We start from the raw sequence: 19180 nt of genomic DNA, 5'->3' as shown, positions 1-19180 counted from the left end.
TACGATATTTAATACAAATTTATATTTGTTAAAATAAGTGTTAAATCTAGCTCTATATTCTGATAGTAATCATTGCTATAGACGTAGAGTGTTTGTTTACATTTTCAGGTCAGCATACCAATGTTATCCAATCAGGAGGGAGAACTCATACAGGATATAGAATAAACAAGTACAATTGGAAGTGATTTCATCACTGATAAATGGGTTCTCTGTCTTAACTGGAATGAACCACCTCAAAACACATTTTCTGTTTATTAATATACTGGAGAGATGGGGAGATCTCTGTTACTGAACAAACACTCCATAGCAGGGGTCTTCAACAGTGGGTCCAGGACCCTTAGTGGGTCGTCTGACGTACTACAGGGGGGCCGCCAAATCTTTGTGTGATTGGTTTGACTTTTTTCTTTTTTAAATTAACCATTTGAACCCTAGCATCCGTATTCTGAGGGGAACATTAGCCGAAAAATAGCAGATATACGGATCTATAGATCAGCTATTTTTGGCAAAGAGGTTTGGTGTAGAGGGGAAAAGGAGCAAACCGAGTACAGTGCCAAAGATCAAGTTTACTAAGTATTGAGCATTTAAGTGGTTAAATGTCTGAAAATACAAATTGACATGAATCCAACATATTAATAAAAAAGATAATGTGTAAACAAACAAAAACAAAAACAAAAACATGAATTGACATAACACTGATGATAGTGCTGTCAAACAAGTCTATGAAGCTATCTATGAAATCTATGAAATTTTATACAATATGTCGTGGGGGTCCCTGTTTCAACTCTCTCTCAGATAAGGGGTCCTTGCCCTGAACATTTTTGAAGACCCCTGCTCTATAGCAATGTGATTAGGCGATAAAAATATCAAGTTTTAAGTTTTAACAAAAAAAAAGAAAAACTCTTTGCTTTAACCAAAATATATCACAGCTGCTTTAAATATCATGTTTAGGTCTTGGTTACTGACACGCTGACATATATGTTGACATCATGAATTGCCTTCTTCATAGTTCTTCTGCTTTAGGGAATCATGAGGGCCCAATTAACCTGCCTGGTCCTGACTCTACTCAGTGCCACTGTGGCCAGCAGTGTTACGGACGATCAATCTGTCACCTTCCTGCGCCACCACGTCCTCCGTCATATGAAACCAGCGGATATCGTCTGTACATCACAGATGCAGAGAATCAATTTTGCAAAACCATACAAGAAAACCAACACCTTCATCGATGCACAGAACTCCCAAATGACGGCTATCTGTAGAAGTCCTGCCGATGGACCCACAAAAAGCAAAAAGGCATTTAACGTTGTGATTTGTGAGAAAGCTATTGCTGATCCTAATTCAGGGTTATACTACTCCACCTATAAAGTACTCATACCAAGGTATATCAACGTTACGTGTCGTGAAAACAAGCCTGTGCACCTCATTGAGACCACCCCCCGTCCATAATGCCTAACTGCCTCTTCAATTAAATAAAAAATTAGTTTGACATTTCACATTTGTCTTCTGTTCTTTATTTTATGATAAAGCGCCCTTTGTAGTGTGTTATCAACAGTGCGCTTTGTTTTAGGAAAGCAGTGACTATTGTGGTTGGCTTCAGGACAGTGATGAAAGAAATAGACTACTCACATTTTTAAATATATCAATACCACAATGTAGAAATACTCTGTTACAAGTAAAAGTCCTGTATAAAGTAGATGTACTTAGTTACTTTCCACCACTGCTTCTGGAGTGATTCCTAAATTACAGTAAGTTACCTATAGCTATACCATTGTCCATAAACCAACCACTCTGTCATATATATTAAAGTTCAGTTTCAAATTTTTTATAGGACTTTATTAAAACTAAATTAACCTGTATAAAATTCACACTAACACAGACAGACACACTTTCTAAAGCCTGAATTACTTCTTCATATGTTGTGTGATGAGAAAAATATCACAATGCATCGTGTTGTGAACTTGTCTATTTTTTACTTTGTCATATGACGGATCATAAATTAAGTTAGTCGCGCATCAGGTGTGAAACCCAATCGTACCAAAACACAAAATTTGAATGGCAGTCAATGACTGGCTGCTATTTATATGTCTATGTCGAAGTAGGTGTGTGGTAGCATGGTCAGAGTAGTGTGTGTGTGTGTGTGTGTGTGTGTCAAAGGCAGGTGGATCAAAGGCAGTGCGACGTGACACAGGACAGGCAGACAGACCTTTTCGAGGCCCTGTCAATCTCACAGCATTGTCACTCATATTATTCAAGTCTGCCTGGATATGAGAGAGAGAGAGAGAGAGAGAGAGAGAGAGAGAGAGAGAGAGAGAGAGAGAGAGAGAGAGAGGAGGGGGCAGGTAATGAGATGGGAGGTGGAGAAGGGTGAGAACTGAGAACAAGACAGTGGCTTGAATTGAACAGCAATGGAATACTGCCATTCTAGTCACTGCAATGGAATTCTGTGAGCCTGAGACTGAGGTTTGAAGTCTAACCACATTAACCATGGCTTCCCTGTCTCGGGCAAGGCGTTATAGACTTCAAGCAACAAAGTATACAGCCTACTGTAGGTCTCAAGTGGTTAACTGAATCAACAAGCAAATGTCTGCTTGGTAATTGAAACAGAAAGTCATGAATTCACTTTTGTTTCTGTTGGTGTTAATGTTTCATAGAGGCTGCATTTCAATGAGTCATATACAGTAAGGGAGACTTAACACTGCTTGAATAGATGGAAGGCACGCGTGCACACACACACACACACACACACACACACACACACACACGTACACGCACACGCACACGCACACGCACACGCACACGCACACGCACACACACACACACACACACACACAGGGCACAACCTTGTTGGTTCTTGTTGAACTTGGCATCGATGGACCTGTTCCCTGTACCTTCATGAAGTGATATAATAATACATAAATAGCAGCCAGGCATTGACTGCCAGTCAACTTCTGTTATAACCTATATGGCGTTATATCAACAAGGATATTATGTATCAGAAATGACTTTGGACAGGTGTAAAACTTTAGTTAAACTTGCAGAATGAAGCATTACTATATGTTACATCTTCTGATAGTTGTACTTGTGAAAATCTGCTTTCTGCTATGATGGTCCTATTTCATGGAACAATCTACAACTCGTGCTAAAAACGTAATGCCCCAATATCCTATGGACAATTTAATAACCTGCTCTTAAATCTCCCTACCTCACTATGTAATTGTTTTTAACTTAGTAGTTTTCTGTTATGGTTTTATTTTGTTGTTTCTGTGTTTTATGTCTGTATGTACATGTGTCTCAATGCTCTTTTCGGGAAAAAATAAAGGTTTCAATCAATCACTTGAAAGTTGACATGAAATAATAATCCTGTTTAGTGTTTCATTAGTGCAACCGTGCCAAAATACAGCTTGTAGTGACGCCGCAGCTCAACACACGTTGAAAGGCTAGGATAAAGATACCAAGGATTCGACAGTGATTTCAGTTATGCCACATTGAAGTAGCACGGACGTAGTGCGCCATTATGCTCAAAGCTGGTTATTTTATATATTTTTGATTGACAAAATATCAACAATTAACTGGGGGTGAGGGCATTCTGCACTCTGCCCCAAATTTTTCACATCGGCCTGTTATAGCACCACCAGGAGGCCGATTTTTGCTAAACACATTTTTTATATTACTCCTACAGATTTTGTCCAAACATCACACAAATTGCTACACATTATCTTTATAGTCATGTGATCAACATTAATCTGTCCGATCTTTCATATTCCATCCTTATTGGCTAAGATTGGCTTCCAAGGTTTGCAAGAGTGGCCTGTTTTGTACAAAATGCCTCAAATCATGAACACAGCGCCCGATTGCTGTGACACTTTGCACACACATCGCCACTAGGAGGGTTAATAAACACATTTAGCCGGGGTGTATTTAAAAAAATAGCAGGGAACTTTCGTGAGAGATCAAAATCCAAAATGGCTCCAGTGGAAATGAACTTTTTAATGGTTTGAATAATACCATTAAAAAGATCTGATCTCATAGGTGGCCCATATGGAGAGATCAGGACTAGCGGCCCTGGTGGACGTAGAAGAGGGATCTGGTATGATACAACTTGAATTAGCCCTTGAGAGAAGAGTGACAGAGGAGTGTCTTTCACTCTTCAATGTGGATGGGTCAATGTGCAAGACTGTGAAGAGCAAGATGTTAGAGCTTTTCAACCTAGAACCAGTTCCTGAGGAACCACAGAACCATGTGAGCCTTGTAGACATGGGTCTGTTATGGCAGCTTGCTACCCCCACACCTGAGGACCGAGAGGCTAGGAAGCGGGATGGGTAAAGTGATCGTTGAAGAATTCCATTTGCTCATCTGACAGTGAAGAGAGCATTGCCCAGTAGTCTGGCACTGGCAACCACCTCCCATAGTCATGGTTGTCGTATGCCATCAGTGACGATAGGTACTCAGAGACATTTCTTGCATGACATGCATCAAGACATTGTACAAGTGGGTCAGAAATCTCCAAGAATGAGACCCAAAAGTCCCCATGTATGTGCCAGGCTTCTCATAAACTCTGTTGATCAGCTCCTTCATGTCGGCATCATTCTCAAGATCACAGTAAGCTGTCTGTAGAGCCTCTTGAGTTTCAGTCAGTGCATGCTGCAGAATGTTGAGGTTCTCCTTGATGTCTTCTGATAGTTATTTGTGCTCAAGAATCTTTGACAGTTGATTTAGGATAAGAACCTCTCTCCAGAGCAGGATGCACCGCATGCCCCATCTGTAGTGCTTTCCTCGTAGTGCTTGGTCTACAGACCCCTCCACTACTCTTTGTGGGCTTCGCGTTTTGTGAGGTCTCTCTGGAGGCCTCACAGGAGTCTGGGGCTAGATTTGTGGAAGTGGCTCTCTACAGTGGGGGTGTGTGGTAATGTGGTACACTGGGATTGGTCAGAGGCTGCATCAGACTTCCTTTGCTTCTTCGCATGGTAGTGGTGCTTCTTGGACTTTAGGTGGGCTGTCCACTCCATGTCACCGAGGATGACCTTGTCACAGAGCTCACAGGTGTGGCGGCTTCGCTTGTTGCTCTGCTGTGCCCCCTCTATTCTGATTGGCTCAACAGCTGGTAGCTCCCCCTTTCTCAGACAGTCCAGTATCTGCAGTGCAGGGGCCAGCGCTGTGTCCTCCCACCGCGACACATCTGTCACGTCTAGACCGTAAACCGCAGGAACGTTGTCTCCTGGCCGTTTGAGAAAACGGTTGCGGACCCATTTGTTCTGTTTTCGGGCATAGCGTCTTGTTGCGACCTTCAATGCTTCAATACCTTTGTGTTTGAGTAGGTCCTTCTCCTGCTGGGCAATGCTCTCTGGAGCGGTCAGGTACTCATGGAACTCCTTAAAACCTATTGACTGGAAGATCCCATGCTGATAGTCCTGACTGTGATCCTGGACTTTCTCTTTGTTGAAGCACAGGTGAAAGTCTCTGAGCTCCTCTATGAGTCCTGCAGACAGCATGTCATCCACACGGGCATCCAACCTCTTGTCCAGAGCATCTATGTGGGCATTCAGCCAGAAGATACAGGGGTCTGGGTACCTCAGAGGGCCGCCCAGCCCTCCGCCTCCCTCTTGTGCCTTCTGCTGCTCCAGCCAATAACTGTGCGGCATGCCCGTTTCCTCGAGCACCTGCAGGCTCCTGGCAATCTTGCGGGTATCATTGGGGTGCAACATGGCAGCCATTGCAGGATCCACCTGCGTCAGTCTCTGGTGCAGCTCAGTTCCACCCAGTTTTTCAAGCTCCACCTTCCTGTCAGGAGACCCGCTTCCCCGTCCTTTCTTTGATGACTCGTCATTCCACACCTCTGTGTCCACCAATACCTTCCACAATAGGGACTCAATATAATAATTAGTTCCTCCGACGATGATTGGCAGCTTGTCTCTGCTGTGCATGTCATCGATTAGAGCCAGTGCTTTGTTCCTGAAGTCGATGACCGTGTAGCTGCTCACCAGAGGGTCCACAAAGCTGATCATGTGATGTCTGCACTGGGCGAGCTCCTCAGACGTCACCTTGTTGGTGATGATGTCCAAGCCTCGATACACCTGCATGGAATCGGCGCTGATTATTTCGCCTTGAAGTCGTTTGCCAATTTCGATGGCTAGTTTAGACTTTCCAGTGCCAGTAGCTCCTAAAATCACAACTAAAGGAGGTATTATGTTTCTCTGCACAGCACATTGCACACTGCGAGCGGACGCTGCCATTATGCTGTCCTCTAGTCACCAATTGTAAAGGCTGGCTCAATAAGCGGCTGGAAATCAGCAGAGTCGCTGGTAGAGTGCAACCAAATAAGTGTTTATTCACTAAAGATGTACAAAATGGACAAAGGCCTCAGCAGCAAAAGTGGCATGGTGGTGTGCAGCTCCAAAATGTCCTAATATTGAACTAAAACGGAGTATGTTTGTGTCTGGCAGCCTTTTATACTCAGCTGAGTCAATCAAGTGTGGGCTACCATGTTGCAGGCAACCTCAAAACATGTAACACATCTTAAACCCCACAAAACCCACATCACATTCCATTAGACATCTATATCAATACACAGGTAGATATATATAACTATAAAAGACCAAATACTTGACTGGTTGTTTAAACCGGACTCAAGACCCGCTGTGATGGTATCCAAGCAGGAAGTAAACCGAGATGCCTTTGGCAGTCGAGGGAGAAGGAGAATCAGTGGGACCGGATCCTTGCAAGGTGTATACTTGGGTTGTAGCCACCTGTGGTTTGTATTGCTGCTTATTCTCCTAGAGGTGGTTGGTGTCGCCGATGGAACTCTACTGGCCTGGGGATTCCTTTGCCTTTCATGGCGTTGGCTGCGGTGCTGGTGTCATTCCGATGATGTCAGTCGTATCCATATATGGAGCAAGCGATGTCAGTCATGCCCAAAGATGCCGTTTTAAGTATCATTCATAGTCGGACGTAAGGATACGTAACCAGCGCCAGCGCTCCTTGCGTTGTCGTTTTTGTCTCCCCCTCCGTCACTTACGGCTCCAGGATTTCCGTCCGTGCGATCAACATTCACCGTCAGGCCGACGTACGTTCGTTTGTACGTTTCCTGTAGTACCAGTGGAAACCGTTGGCAGTATATCAGGGAAAAAAAGTTTTCCTTGGGCACTCTTTCTCCACAAAAAGACCCACGTTGGTGGTGGAAGTACTTGAGTAAATGTACTTAATTACTGTGACGAAATGAACCCAGCCAGCCATTCCCTAAACACACACACACACACAAATAATATAGCACAGTGCAGTATGGGTCGAAACTCACGTTTTGTAGACAACCATTGTTTTTGTCTAGTTTGTGGACTATAGTTTGTGTCTTTTATTGCGTTGTTTTGGCGTCCATTTTAGCGCTGTTGCCAGGTTTTGTGAGAGAAATAAGCAACCAGGTCTATGAAAACAAGCCCAAAATAATCGACTAGGCCACATCACATGAAAATAGCAGATCTACAATATCTATTTGAGAATCACTGGTTTAAATAATAATTGGCCCAAATAAGCAACTACACTTTAGAAACAAGCCCAAATAAAACCGCAACCACCAATGTTTGTTTACAAGCAACTTTACAGAAAAATAAGCCCAAAGTCGCTTATAATAAGCGGACATGGCAACACTTTTCACAACATTTAAAACCTCGCAGCTGCCATCTAGTGGATTAATAGGTGTACGACGCCCAACGTTATAATTCCTACGGATTTAACGTCAGCGACTATGCATGCGTCTGTAAAGAACGGACGGAATCCCTCACCCCCTGACGCACGTTTTAGACCCATCTAGGGACTATGAACGGGCCTTAAGATGTCAGTCTTTGGTGTTTTGGTTAGCTCCAGGAGGGGTCTCTGATGTCAGACAAACAAACAAACATCATATACTGTATATTGCCATTACTTTATTTTGCTCTAAAACATATTGCACTTGCTGTTTCCACTAAGGTTTTGAACGTGGTACGGTTTGGTTTGGCATGGTGGAGAGCCAGTTCTGCTGGTGTTTCCATCTCAGCCTGGTCCGGTTGTAACCGCGCTGAATCACGCTGATCGGCCTGGAAGTTGATACCAGGCTGAACTGGCCTGGTTATGAGATGAGGAACGGGACTAGATGGGAAGGTTAAAATATCATCGGTAATCACTGATCGATTAGAAATACACACGGAAGGGTTGTGTTATTTACCAGCATTGTCAACGCGTCAGTGAACTGCATGCTTTTGTCAGTCAGTCACTGCATGAGGTGGAAGGCTGGTGACACGGGGGTGTTGCTGTGGCCTAACCCTGCATTTTTGCCCAAAGTAATAACTCTGCAGACAGTGAACTAAGTGCTGGAGATAGCAGCTTTTCATTCTGCTCCAGATCTTCAGGACGGTACGGAGGGCCGTTCCACTTTGTGTCCCGTTCGCTTACTGCGCCCTTATGTTGAACGCACTACGAGGCACAGGCACGCAGCTGTTTGTCTGCTGGTGGCAAGGGGTTGGGGCTTCACTTGTCCAAGCAACGTCTGTCACATTGGCTTGTGGAAGAGTGAGGATGATGAATTTAATTCTTCAAAGGAGCAGAATAAAGCATCTTCCTCTAAGCAAATAAAAAGAAAGTGGAAAACAAGTTCAGAGGAAAATAAAGAAGAGCAGAGGGAAATGAGGAAGAGAGTGAGGAAGAGGAAGACTACGGCATTGTCTGCCTGGAGAGCTTTTCAAAACCAAAGGAGGCCTGGCTGTCATGTGTGGCTTGCAAATCCTGGGCGCACATGGACTGCACTGATGGCCGTGACATTTACGTCAGCCACAACTGTGTGAATCAGACTAATATACTAATGCATTTACAGTAGGTATGGCCATGCTAATAAAACACAATAAAGTTATTGTTAAAGTTCTAGTGCTCAGTGTGAACTTGAGAGATGGTTGTCTCAGGTTGGTTATTATGCAAGTTCATAAAAACAATGTTCCCCATGTGCGTGTAGGTGCTTTCCAACCCAGAGTTCCTTGCGGAAGGAACTGCAGTGCAGAACCTGAGGAAGCCTGACCGTGTCCTTATTGGTGGAGATCAGACAGCAGAAGGTTTAAAGGCACTCTGTGCACTGAAGACTGTGTACTAAAACTGGGTAGATGAATCATGCACACCACAGACACATGGTCCTCAGAGCTTTCCAAACTGGTATGCATGTCAGTTATTATTCTGTAATGCTATGTTCACACTTTCGGCGACAAAAGCTACAAAACAGCCACGTAGCCAGCCACATGCTGCCAAGACACCGTTGAAGTGCTCACACTGCGTAAATGAAAAGGGTGGGGTTAAAAAGCACAGGGAACTGGTTATGATTGACTGATGCTTCACGGCGTCATTGGAGCACTGAATAAAACCAGTTGAAGTCAAGTAGGGCTTGTGAAAAAGGCCAGCTGAAATCACTTAAGAACAGCTGATTGGCAAGGGCCTACTTAGCCTATCCAAGCCCAAGTAACAAGATTGCTAGCTAGTTAGTCAGCTGAATTTAATTATCATTAACAGTCAGCTATATAAAAGCAGGTCAAGCCTGCTGTTTAATTCTTTTCTGTACAAACCTCAGAAGTGTGTGTCTCTTCGTTGTAAGTACTGTTTATTTAAGTACAGATATTTCTATGCTGTTGAAGTTGACTGTTTAGGTATGTATTATTTAGGCAGGTGTTGTAATATGTTTGACATGATTGTTTGTAGATTATGTGATTTTGTGTTGATCATTTATGTTATTTGTTTTATGTTTTGCTACAGAACCACACTGTATACAGTTTATGCCTGCTAACTCTTCAGTAAATACGTCAGAACCTACATAATGTGTCGTCTTGCCGAACCACCTGGAGCGGTGTACGCACCCATACTGGCACTTCAAAATATCTACACCGTCTCTCTCGCAAGAGACACCAGGTAGGCTAAAAAAAACCCTGTTGAAGTCAAGTCAGGCTTATTTTTGTAGCGCCCCTGACGCAGTGACGCAGTCAGGCATCATTTTGGAGCTTCATTTTTTTATGTTTTAGAGACTTCAGGCAAAGGGCCGAAACGTGAAACACTTGCAGTATTATAACACTTTATGCAGCTGTATGTGTCACTCTGGTGTATTCTGAGGTCACAATAAAAAAGATTACTTACATAAAACAATCCACCTTGATGCAGAATCAACTTATTTAATTAGCCTACTATATATCTTGGCAGTTGTCTTATATGCACCACTTAAACTGAAACAGCATTATGTCAAATATATGGACTCAAGGCATTCTGTTTCACAATTATAAACATTTTATATTTACCATTGAGTACATGCAGTTGCCTGCGTCAGTGTAGGCTAATGCTGTCATGGATTCAAATTGTAAATATGAATTGCACATGTTGGAACTGAGTAAAAGTAATTTAGCTTAAAATCTGCTGCCTTTTATCATTTAGATTTTTAGGGAGTCATCTTGTTTGGGTGTGGGCCGAATGAGATCGTCCAGGGGCCGGGTCTGGCCATATCTTGCCCATGGGTGTTCTAAACTCCGTTTCATCCAATAGTGAAGGATTTAACCGCCACAAGGTGGGGGTAGAGTACTGCTACAATTTCCATATTGCTAACAGTCCATGATTCAGAGAGTAATGCTCAACGTATTCTGTTGACTTCTGTTTTTGTATAATAGTATAATAAATGTGACATTAGCATTCATGCGGGAGGGAGTATAAGTATAATCTTTACCATGGTTTAAATGTCTTTATAGTGCACATCTGAGTTTTATAATAATGCTTTTCAATGTGTGGCTCAGTCTAGATATTGATGTCTTGGAGGGAGGGGGTCATCTTTCACTGATAATGTGCTGCTGAAGTCACCAACCATCAGTAATATTCCCTACACGTTATCAGAAATTAAAGATATTGTTCATAAACTCAGAGCCAAGAGTCTTCATTCGTGCATACACATGAGGCAGAAAGACATTAACCCCTGCTAGAGTTACTCTATTTATTATTGATTATTGACTCTTCTTGATTTTTGATTTAGTAATACACATCTCCCCTCCCTATACTTGTACCTCATCATGCAGAGTAAAAGGATTGGATATTTTCATCATAACAGTAACTCCTACCTGAAACGTGATGAAAATATGAGTTTGAGGATGGTGTATCTCTATATCACATTATAGATGTTTTGATTGGTGTAATATAATATTTTTTTCTCTTCATTTGATACATTTCACGTACTAATACCATCCTTTGATGGTATTGGTACTGGAGATTATCTCTCTTTCTTGACAAATTTAATCTCTTATCTTCAATAATATTCTTTGTTCCTTTTATATATTTATATTTTATCAATGAATCTGGTGTCCCCTTAAGCAATGCAAAAAATGTAATAAACACAAAACATCTTTTCATGGCCCCACACTTGATTTATTATGCAATTTTAAAGTTGAAATAAAGTTGAAAAAATATAGAATATCCTGTACATGGTAGCCTTGGATAGAAACATATTTTAGAAAATGCATCTGCAATGCTGTGATTCCTGCTGATATTGTGTCTCATCCACATAGTTTAAAGCTACGCAAAAATGGTTCTGTACACATTGGCAAATGGAAGAATATAGCCTATACCATTGGTTCCCAGGGGTCCTTGAGGGGGTTCCAGGGGGTCCCCAGCTAAATGTGTGAACATAGCATCAAAATAATTTTAACCTTTTACACTTTGGCTATTCAAAAATAGCAGATATACAAGCTCATAGCGCGGCACAGAGTGCCGTGCTATGAGCTTGTAGATCTGCTATTTTTGAAAAATCTTGAAGATTCGTGCAAATCTTTGAATATATTTATTTTAAAGCGACCATTTTAACACAAATCTTTGCTTCTGGGGGTCCCTGGCACAACATATCTTCAGATGGGGGTCCGCGGCCAAATATATATCAATTTGGGGGTCCCTGGCATGAAAAAGTTTGAGAAGCACTGGCCTATACATTTCAAAACACAAACAAAAAAACTGACTTAATGAGAAGGATACATTTTTCTAAAAGAAATTCAGTTGTCAATTTTTGACCCAACCTTCACCTTTCTGTGAGCCCACTTGGGGTCCCGATCCATACTTTGAGAACCTCTATGTTATATGATAGACAAGTGGTTCTCAAAGTGGGGTCCTTGAAGGGGTTCCGGGGGGTACCCCAACTAAATGCTGATAATTAGGCACCAAATTGACCCTTACTGGTCTTTAACTCAGTTGTAGGGGTCGGAGGACTAATATGCACCAAACTTCTTTGGTAAAATCTTTGAGATTTTAAAGTTTGAGAATCACTGTGATAGACCATTGGGACAAGAGGGATCAGGAGTAACCTGGAACTGCCTTCTGGTAGCAGTTCTACATATTTAGCCTTGGTGACGTTTTATATATCAAGCTTTGTGAGCTGCAGAGCCACTACAGTTCAGTATTGCTTTTAAATATTTAGCATGTTATACAGACTTTTATTTTGGTAAGTAAATAAATATATTCAAGTAGAAGTTTCCTAAAAAAAAACTGACAACTCAAATAAAATACTCCTCAATTCAATCAATTTTTCAATTAAATGCAAGATACCCGCCTACCAGTGACATCATTGATGGGGAATCCAAGCTAACAGAAACTGCAAGCTTTCTATTCCTGGAAAGTTAGCATGCTATAATGGAAGCCATTTGTTCCTGCCAATGATGTCACTGGTAGGCGGGTTTATGAACTGTCCACAGCCATCCTATGAGATACAGACCGAGTAGATTTTATCATGAGCATTAGTGAGGAGTGAGGACCAATTGTATTAAGATTAAATAAAGCACATAATCAATAACAATGTAGAAAATAAAATGAAATAACATTTGTACAAAATTGTGATATGGTAAAAAATAGATGTATAATTTCATCTGCACTGTTTGGAGAATGCACTTATCTACATGAAATATGGTATGGTGAAAGGGAACAGATGGCTGTTAGATTCATGTTAATCCCTTATAGACTCCCCTTCAACTAAATAATGAAAATATGATTATAAATTGTAATATAATATCTACAGTGCATATTGGATAGAACTACAAGGCAGACCAAAGCAAACACACAAACTACCACATGTAAACACAGCCATCATGTAGCTGTACCAACACACCAGCTAACATTGTGAAAATGTTGATTTCAGCACAAAACTCTTTCACAGATCCAGTTTTTCTGAAAGGAACACTTATAGTCGTCCCATCCTCTGTTAGGATATATAGGTATAGACCCATCATAATACATAACACAGTGTTGATCTTCATCGTAGTTATTAGGCTGCTTAGGCTGCCAGTACCTAGAGAAGTAGGGACATTTAATTAATTACTGTACAATACATTTACAAGGATGTTTTTTCACTCTAAATCTTGTTCAATCATGATCTAAAGTGATATTCTAGAGACATCCTTTATTAGTAGCAGTGTAATAGGATTACATTTTACAATTTATAATTTAATATGTGATATGTACTTAAAATGTTTGTTAAAATGAACAAGAGAAGAATTAAGTTAAAATGAAGATAAGTCTTACATTGGTGTGGTCAGAGGTGTTCCATCTACCCACTGAAATGACCCCTCTCTGTCTCTGTCAGTCAGACCCAGCCACACTGTCTTGTTTACACGTTCAACAAAGTCCTGGACAGAAAAGCTGCTGGTTACTGATGTACACACTGTACAACACACACACACCCCCCAACATTTTTTTATATATATATATATATATATATATATATATATAATAATTTTTTACCATTAAACAAACATTTCTTTTGTGAGGAACATGCAGGAAAATGGTTCTCATAATGTCTATTTCTCACATTCTACTATACTTGCGGGACATTTGGCCCTCATAAGTATAGTAATACAAGCACACACACACACACACACACACACACACACACACACACACACACACACACACACACACACACACACACACACACACACACACACACACACACACACACACACACACACACACACACACACACACACACACACACACACCTGTTCTCCTTTGCTGTTTATGACAATCAGGTCAGATTGTTTGTCTCTACACCACTGTCTGCTCTCCTCCCAGTTTTTCTTCTCAGTAGAGATGTAATAACAACCTCTGTCAAATTTCTGCCATCCAGGTGATTCTAAGAACAACAGATAAAGTTATTTTTTTTTCTCTCTCAAATGAACAGTGGTGTAATAAGTTCTCACATTTTTTACGTAAGTCAATACTGCAATGTAGAAATACTCCATTACAAGTAAAAGTACGGAATTCAAAATTTACTTGAGTAAAAGTACAAAAGTATTGGAAATGAAAATATGAAAATATACTTAAAAGTACTCACTATGCACAATGTCCAATTTCAAGTTTTTTTTTATATATGTTTAGTAATACAAATCTAAATCTACAAAGTAACTAGTAACTAAAGTTTTCAAATAATTGTAGTGGAGTAAATGTACAATATTTGCTTCTGAGATGTAGTGGAGTAGAAGTAAAAGTACTGAAAATTGGAAGTACTCAAAGTAAAGTAAAAACACAAAATTGTACTTAAGTACAGTACTTGAGTAAATTTACTTAATTACTTTCCACCATAGCAAATGAATGATATATTATGAACAACATGATATAACAATGAAGAAATAGTGATGTCTCACTCACCACAGCTCTGTCTGCTATAGAGCTGGTCAAAACTGGTCTGGTTCTGTTTAGTCAGGTGGTTATATCTAGTCATCAACTGGTCAAAACTAGTCTGTAGCTGGTCTTTCTGTTCAGTCAGGTGGTTATATTTAGTTATCAACTGGTCAAAACTGGTCTGTAATTTGTCTCGCTCTTCAGTCAGGTTGTTGTTTTGGTTTCTCTCCACCATGTTGGACTGATCTGTGAGGACATATTCAAATTGGGGGATTTAAAACAAATTGTACGCCAAATTACAAAGCAAGCAAGCTAGCATAATAGGCTATTATAAGTAAATAATATACAGAAATGTATTTACAAAACACACGCTCAAAACAGACTGGGATCTTTCTATGTGGAGTTTGTATGTTCTCCCAGTGTTCACTTGTGTTTCCTCCCACACCAAAACACATACATGTTAAACAAACTCCTTTCAGTGCCCTTAAAGCAAGGCACTGGCCTTAGAGCTGGTCCCTGGTGAAATGCAGAGGGTGAATGTACTCATGGGGATGCAATAAAGTATAACTTAATTTAGATGTTGTAATAATGTGTGTGTCCTTCATATTAATCCATTGATATCAATATTGTTGGAAATGCACTTGGTGTTCAGCACTTTGCCTCGGGCCACACCCCTCCTCTCACCAACACCATGTGACCATGAGAGCTGAATATACTCTGTCTAGTGCAGTTCACCAGTGGTAAAACATCCTGTTCAAGTGGTGAAGTGAAGCTATTTGAACTAAAGAATGAGTTTACATTAAGGACCATCGTATTCAACATTGGTGGTCACCAGGGTTGCTTTGAGCAATGTGTGCCATCGTTCACAATGGTTCCTCTAAGAGTTGAGTCAAGTTCTTTAGCTGATGTCAGTGTGGTAAGAATATGAGTTACCACTTCTCTATTCTCACAGTTTTCATGGTGCCAGTGAGTAGCCTTGGAATAACAATTATATTTATGCTACAGATACCGGTGCTAATACTAATAATATTAATATTAATACTTAATATTATAATTTCTTTATTTTATGGGGTATCATAAAGTGTAAACATTGTTATAAAATACATTGTTTTATTACACGGCTTGGTTGAATGCTTGATTCTGATTGGTCAATCGCTGAATTCAGCGGTGTGTTATCAGTGAATAATGACTGATGAGCTCAATAACAGACCGCTGTCTAATCAAAGACTCAGAGCACCTGCTCATATCAACCTGTGCTGCTTGATTTTATGCTGTATCCAACAGCCATGTAAACAAACACACCATGTCATTTACAACTAAACGTTGCTCTGAAGAATGTTTTTGAAAACATTTGAAGTGAGAAATAGACGATGCAATAACCGAAAAGTGATTCTATTTTATCCACTACACTTCCTTGTTTACCGTGACGCAACAACGGCAGACTACCAAAACGCTCGCCTCAAAACACAGTCGCCCCGGGGCAAATCGGGTGGTATTACAGGTAAATCCGGCGGTATATAGAATGGGGGCGAGCGTGTTTTGGTGCGAGTCATCCAGTTACCTTATGGAATACTTTCATTTGTTTTCCGAGGCGAACTTGTCCGCCCAGCCCAACACTTATGGAATACTTTCATTGCCATAAGCAAGGAAATACTTAGTTTTGTTGTTACTTTTGGGCCAATTTATTTATTTATGTATTAAGTAGCCGTGTAATAAGCAGGATAATGTATGGGTAGGTGGTCATTATTGAAAATTAAATGCCTTCAGGGTGATTATCCACCTCTGCTCCGTGTCGGTGGATAATCACCCTGTCATGATTTAATTTTCAATAATGACCACCTACCATACATTATCCCTTGCAAAAAGACTTACAGAGATAGAGTGGTATTCCAATGCTGATGAGAGCCAGAACAGCAAAGAGCAATCCAACACCGACTCCAACCCGCCTGTACCGTCTTATGTCTGGAGGACGCACGCACGCACGCACGCACGCACGCACGCACGCACGCACGCACGCACGCACGCACGCACGCACGCACACACACACACACACACACACACACACACACACACACACACACACACACACACACACACACACACACACACACACACACACACACACAGTGAGGAAAAAGGAGGGAGGGAGTTTTACATTATCTTAAGAAAGTTTGAAAAGTTAAAAGGTTTTCGTATGAGATTTTTATTTGAGATAAAATACATAGGAAATGAGTCCCCAACTATGTTGTTTTTATAATCCCAGTTAGTTGATCTCCAACTTGAAAATTGTAAAAAGGCAAAATGTAACGTAGCAACAAAAAAAAGTGGTGGTGCAGAGGTAAATTAACTGTCTACCACGGAGTCTATTGAGTTCACCATGGTGCAATGGACCCTTCGCTAAACCCCACCCCAAAAGCGATTGTCCAATGCCAGCTTAGCAACCGTTGTTAGCCTGGCATAGGTCTGGCAAGCATTCGTCACCTGCCATAGCTGTCAATGTTATTTCGCCCGCATACACACAATCATTTGCAACATAATAGCAAGAATAGGAATACCACGATAACGCAATGGTGACTATGAACCACGTATCCAAACCCGTTGGAGGCTGCATTTCCCAAGCTGAAATCTGCACTTAAACTGCAAGGCTGTATGGCTGTGTTGTTGAACACATACACAGCTTAACGTCAGGAAAGTTACACGACTCACAGTTGAAAGCATATGAAGAAAATGGCCACCAATCAGATTAAAATGCTTTTTATTGAACAATACGGATGATACGGGTACTTCTGAGAGCCTGTACATAAATGTAACATCCGTGGCCATGGGATAAGCACTTTATATTTGAAATATGAACGTTTATGTAGATGTACGGGCCATAAATGGAGAAAGTGCAAACACCAGGTTGACCTTCAGGTTGAAGGTCATCCATGACGGTCGTGACAGTCGACCGTCGTGTATCCATGGCTATTACTCCCTCTAACATTTCCCTTTTTTTTGTTTATTTAAATAATGTCATGCACATTTGTACAGTGCATAGCCTACTGCAGGCCTTGTTGACTAGATTTAGAAGAGATTTTGAAGCTCTTGCTCCTGAAATGATCGATTATTTTTAAGGGGAAAAGCCATCATTTAACATGGAAGTCAATGGGTGAGAAGCAAAGCTTGCCAGGCGCTGCCAGGCCTGGGTGTGACTAACTTCGCACCACCAGTCACAGAGTGGAGTGGGTGGGGCTTAGCGAAGGGTCCATTGGCTTGCCAGGCGTATAAATTGGCCGTGTTCGGGGAAGGGAAGTCCCACAGGGACTGTGAACTTTGTTGCTGCACACACTCTGGGGTCGGTAAATGTAGGATGGACGGAGGCACTATGTCCTCTCGGTGGGGGCTCCTTGCTGGCAGGTGAGCCAGTAGAGGGAGGAATATTTTGATACAAAACATACTTGAATGGGAATGCAACAATGTTTCAGTAATTAGACCTTCATTGGGTTATCTTAGAAGTGAAGGTCTAATGATCGAAACATTGTTGCATTCCTATAATTCTTTTGCATTTGACGAAAGCGTGCAGGAGTTTTTTTTCTGTCATGTTTTGGGCCCCAGATTGGTCTTCTCTTACGTATCTGTTTTTGTAGGTGTGCAAAGGGCTTGCTAAAAAACTTTTCAAATGTATACATTTCACCATAGCGATGCCAGGTTGAAAGGGGTTCAAATATATATATATTTAGGGAATAGAATTTGCTTCTGTACTGATAAATGAGTGTGCTTAAAGTCCTGATATAGTAAAATTGTTCATAACTTTTTGTATAGTTGCATTTATTGCATTAAAGTTGTGTGATTGTCACAAAATCCCAAGGAACACCTGGACTTGTCTCACAGCATACCGTTCCTCGACACACTGTTTGAGAAATGTGTAAAGTAACGTACATCCTCCCCTGGTCTCTTTAGTTTTAGTCAACAGTTAGGGCTGATCAATAATTTACTTAGCTTTCTTCAATCGAATAATCGACAAGCGTTTTTTTTAAATATATTTTTTATATATTTTAAATTAGCATCTAATTGATTTTTTATAATTAAATTGATACATCTCATGCCTAATTGTATACTTCGTGCATTGTGAGCTGGTAGATCTGCTAATTTTGCTATTTGTAAGAACTGGAGGGGAAAAAACCCAAAATTGATTAAATTGATTTGTTTGATTAACCCCTAAACAATTCCCATGCAGGTAAGATGACAGAGGGTTGATTTGGTAACATCTCTTACCAGACTGCGGTATCCGTGAGTCTTTGTCCTGGGCTGTAGGCGTAGTCTTGGTCTCAACATTCGCGTAGATATTGTCATGGTCATCGTCCTGCTGTTGGAGCTCAATGTTTTCATAGTCATCGTCCTGCTCTTGGAGCTCAATGTTTCCATAATGTTCAGCCACAGCCATTTCTAAATCTATGACTTTAAGTCATCTTGCAGGTAGTTGACATGGTCCACCTTCACGTCACCTTCACATCACACTGAACAAACGAGGAGTGTTTTTCTGTCTTTCTTTTAAATATAATTCTCTTCCTCT

At 41.0% G+C, this 19180-nt stretch overlaps 1 protein-coding gene across 1 annotated transcript; it reads right to left on the bottom strand.

Annotated features, from left to right (window-relative positions):
- Nucleotides 1–4844: 4844 nt before the first annotated feature.
- On the bottom strand, nt 4845–6227 carry LOC308098633 (tRNA dimethylallyltransferase-like; the record flags this gene model as incomplete). The annotated part of the gene is made up of 1 exon (XM_080447043.1): nt 4845–6227. One exon carries the CDS (start codon nt 6225–6227, stop codon nt 4845–4847), a length of 1383 nt encoding a protein of 460 aa, XP_080303169.1.
- Between the last annotated feature and the right edge of the window lie 12953 nt (nt 6228–19180).

This window comes from Gymnoscopelus braueri (assembly GCF_963280865.1).
Source record: "Gymnoscopelus braueri genome assembly, chromosome: 13".
NCBI lineage: Eukaryota > Metazoa > Chordata > Actinopteri > Myctophiformes > Myctophidae > Gymnoscopelus > Gymnoscopelus braueri.
Note: the sequence above shows the minus strand (reverse complement) of the source record. Positions and strands in the feature narration are given on the sequence as shown.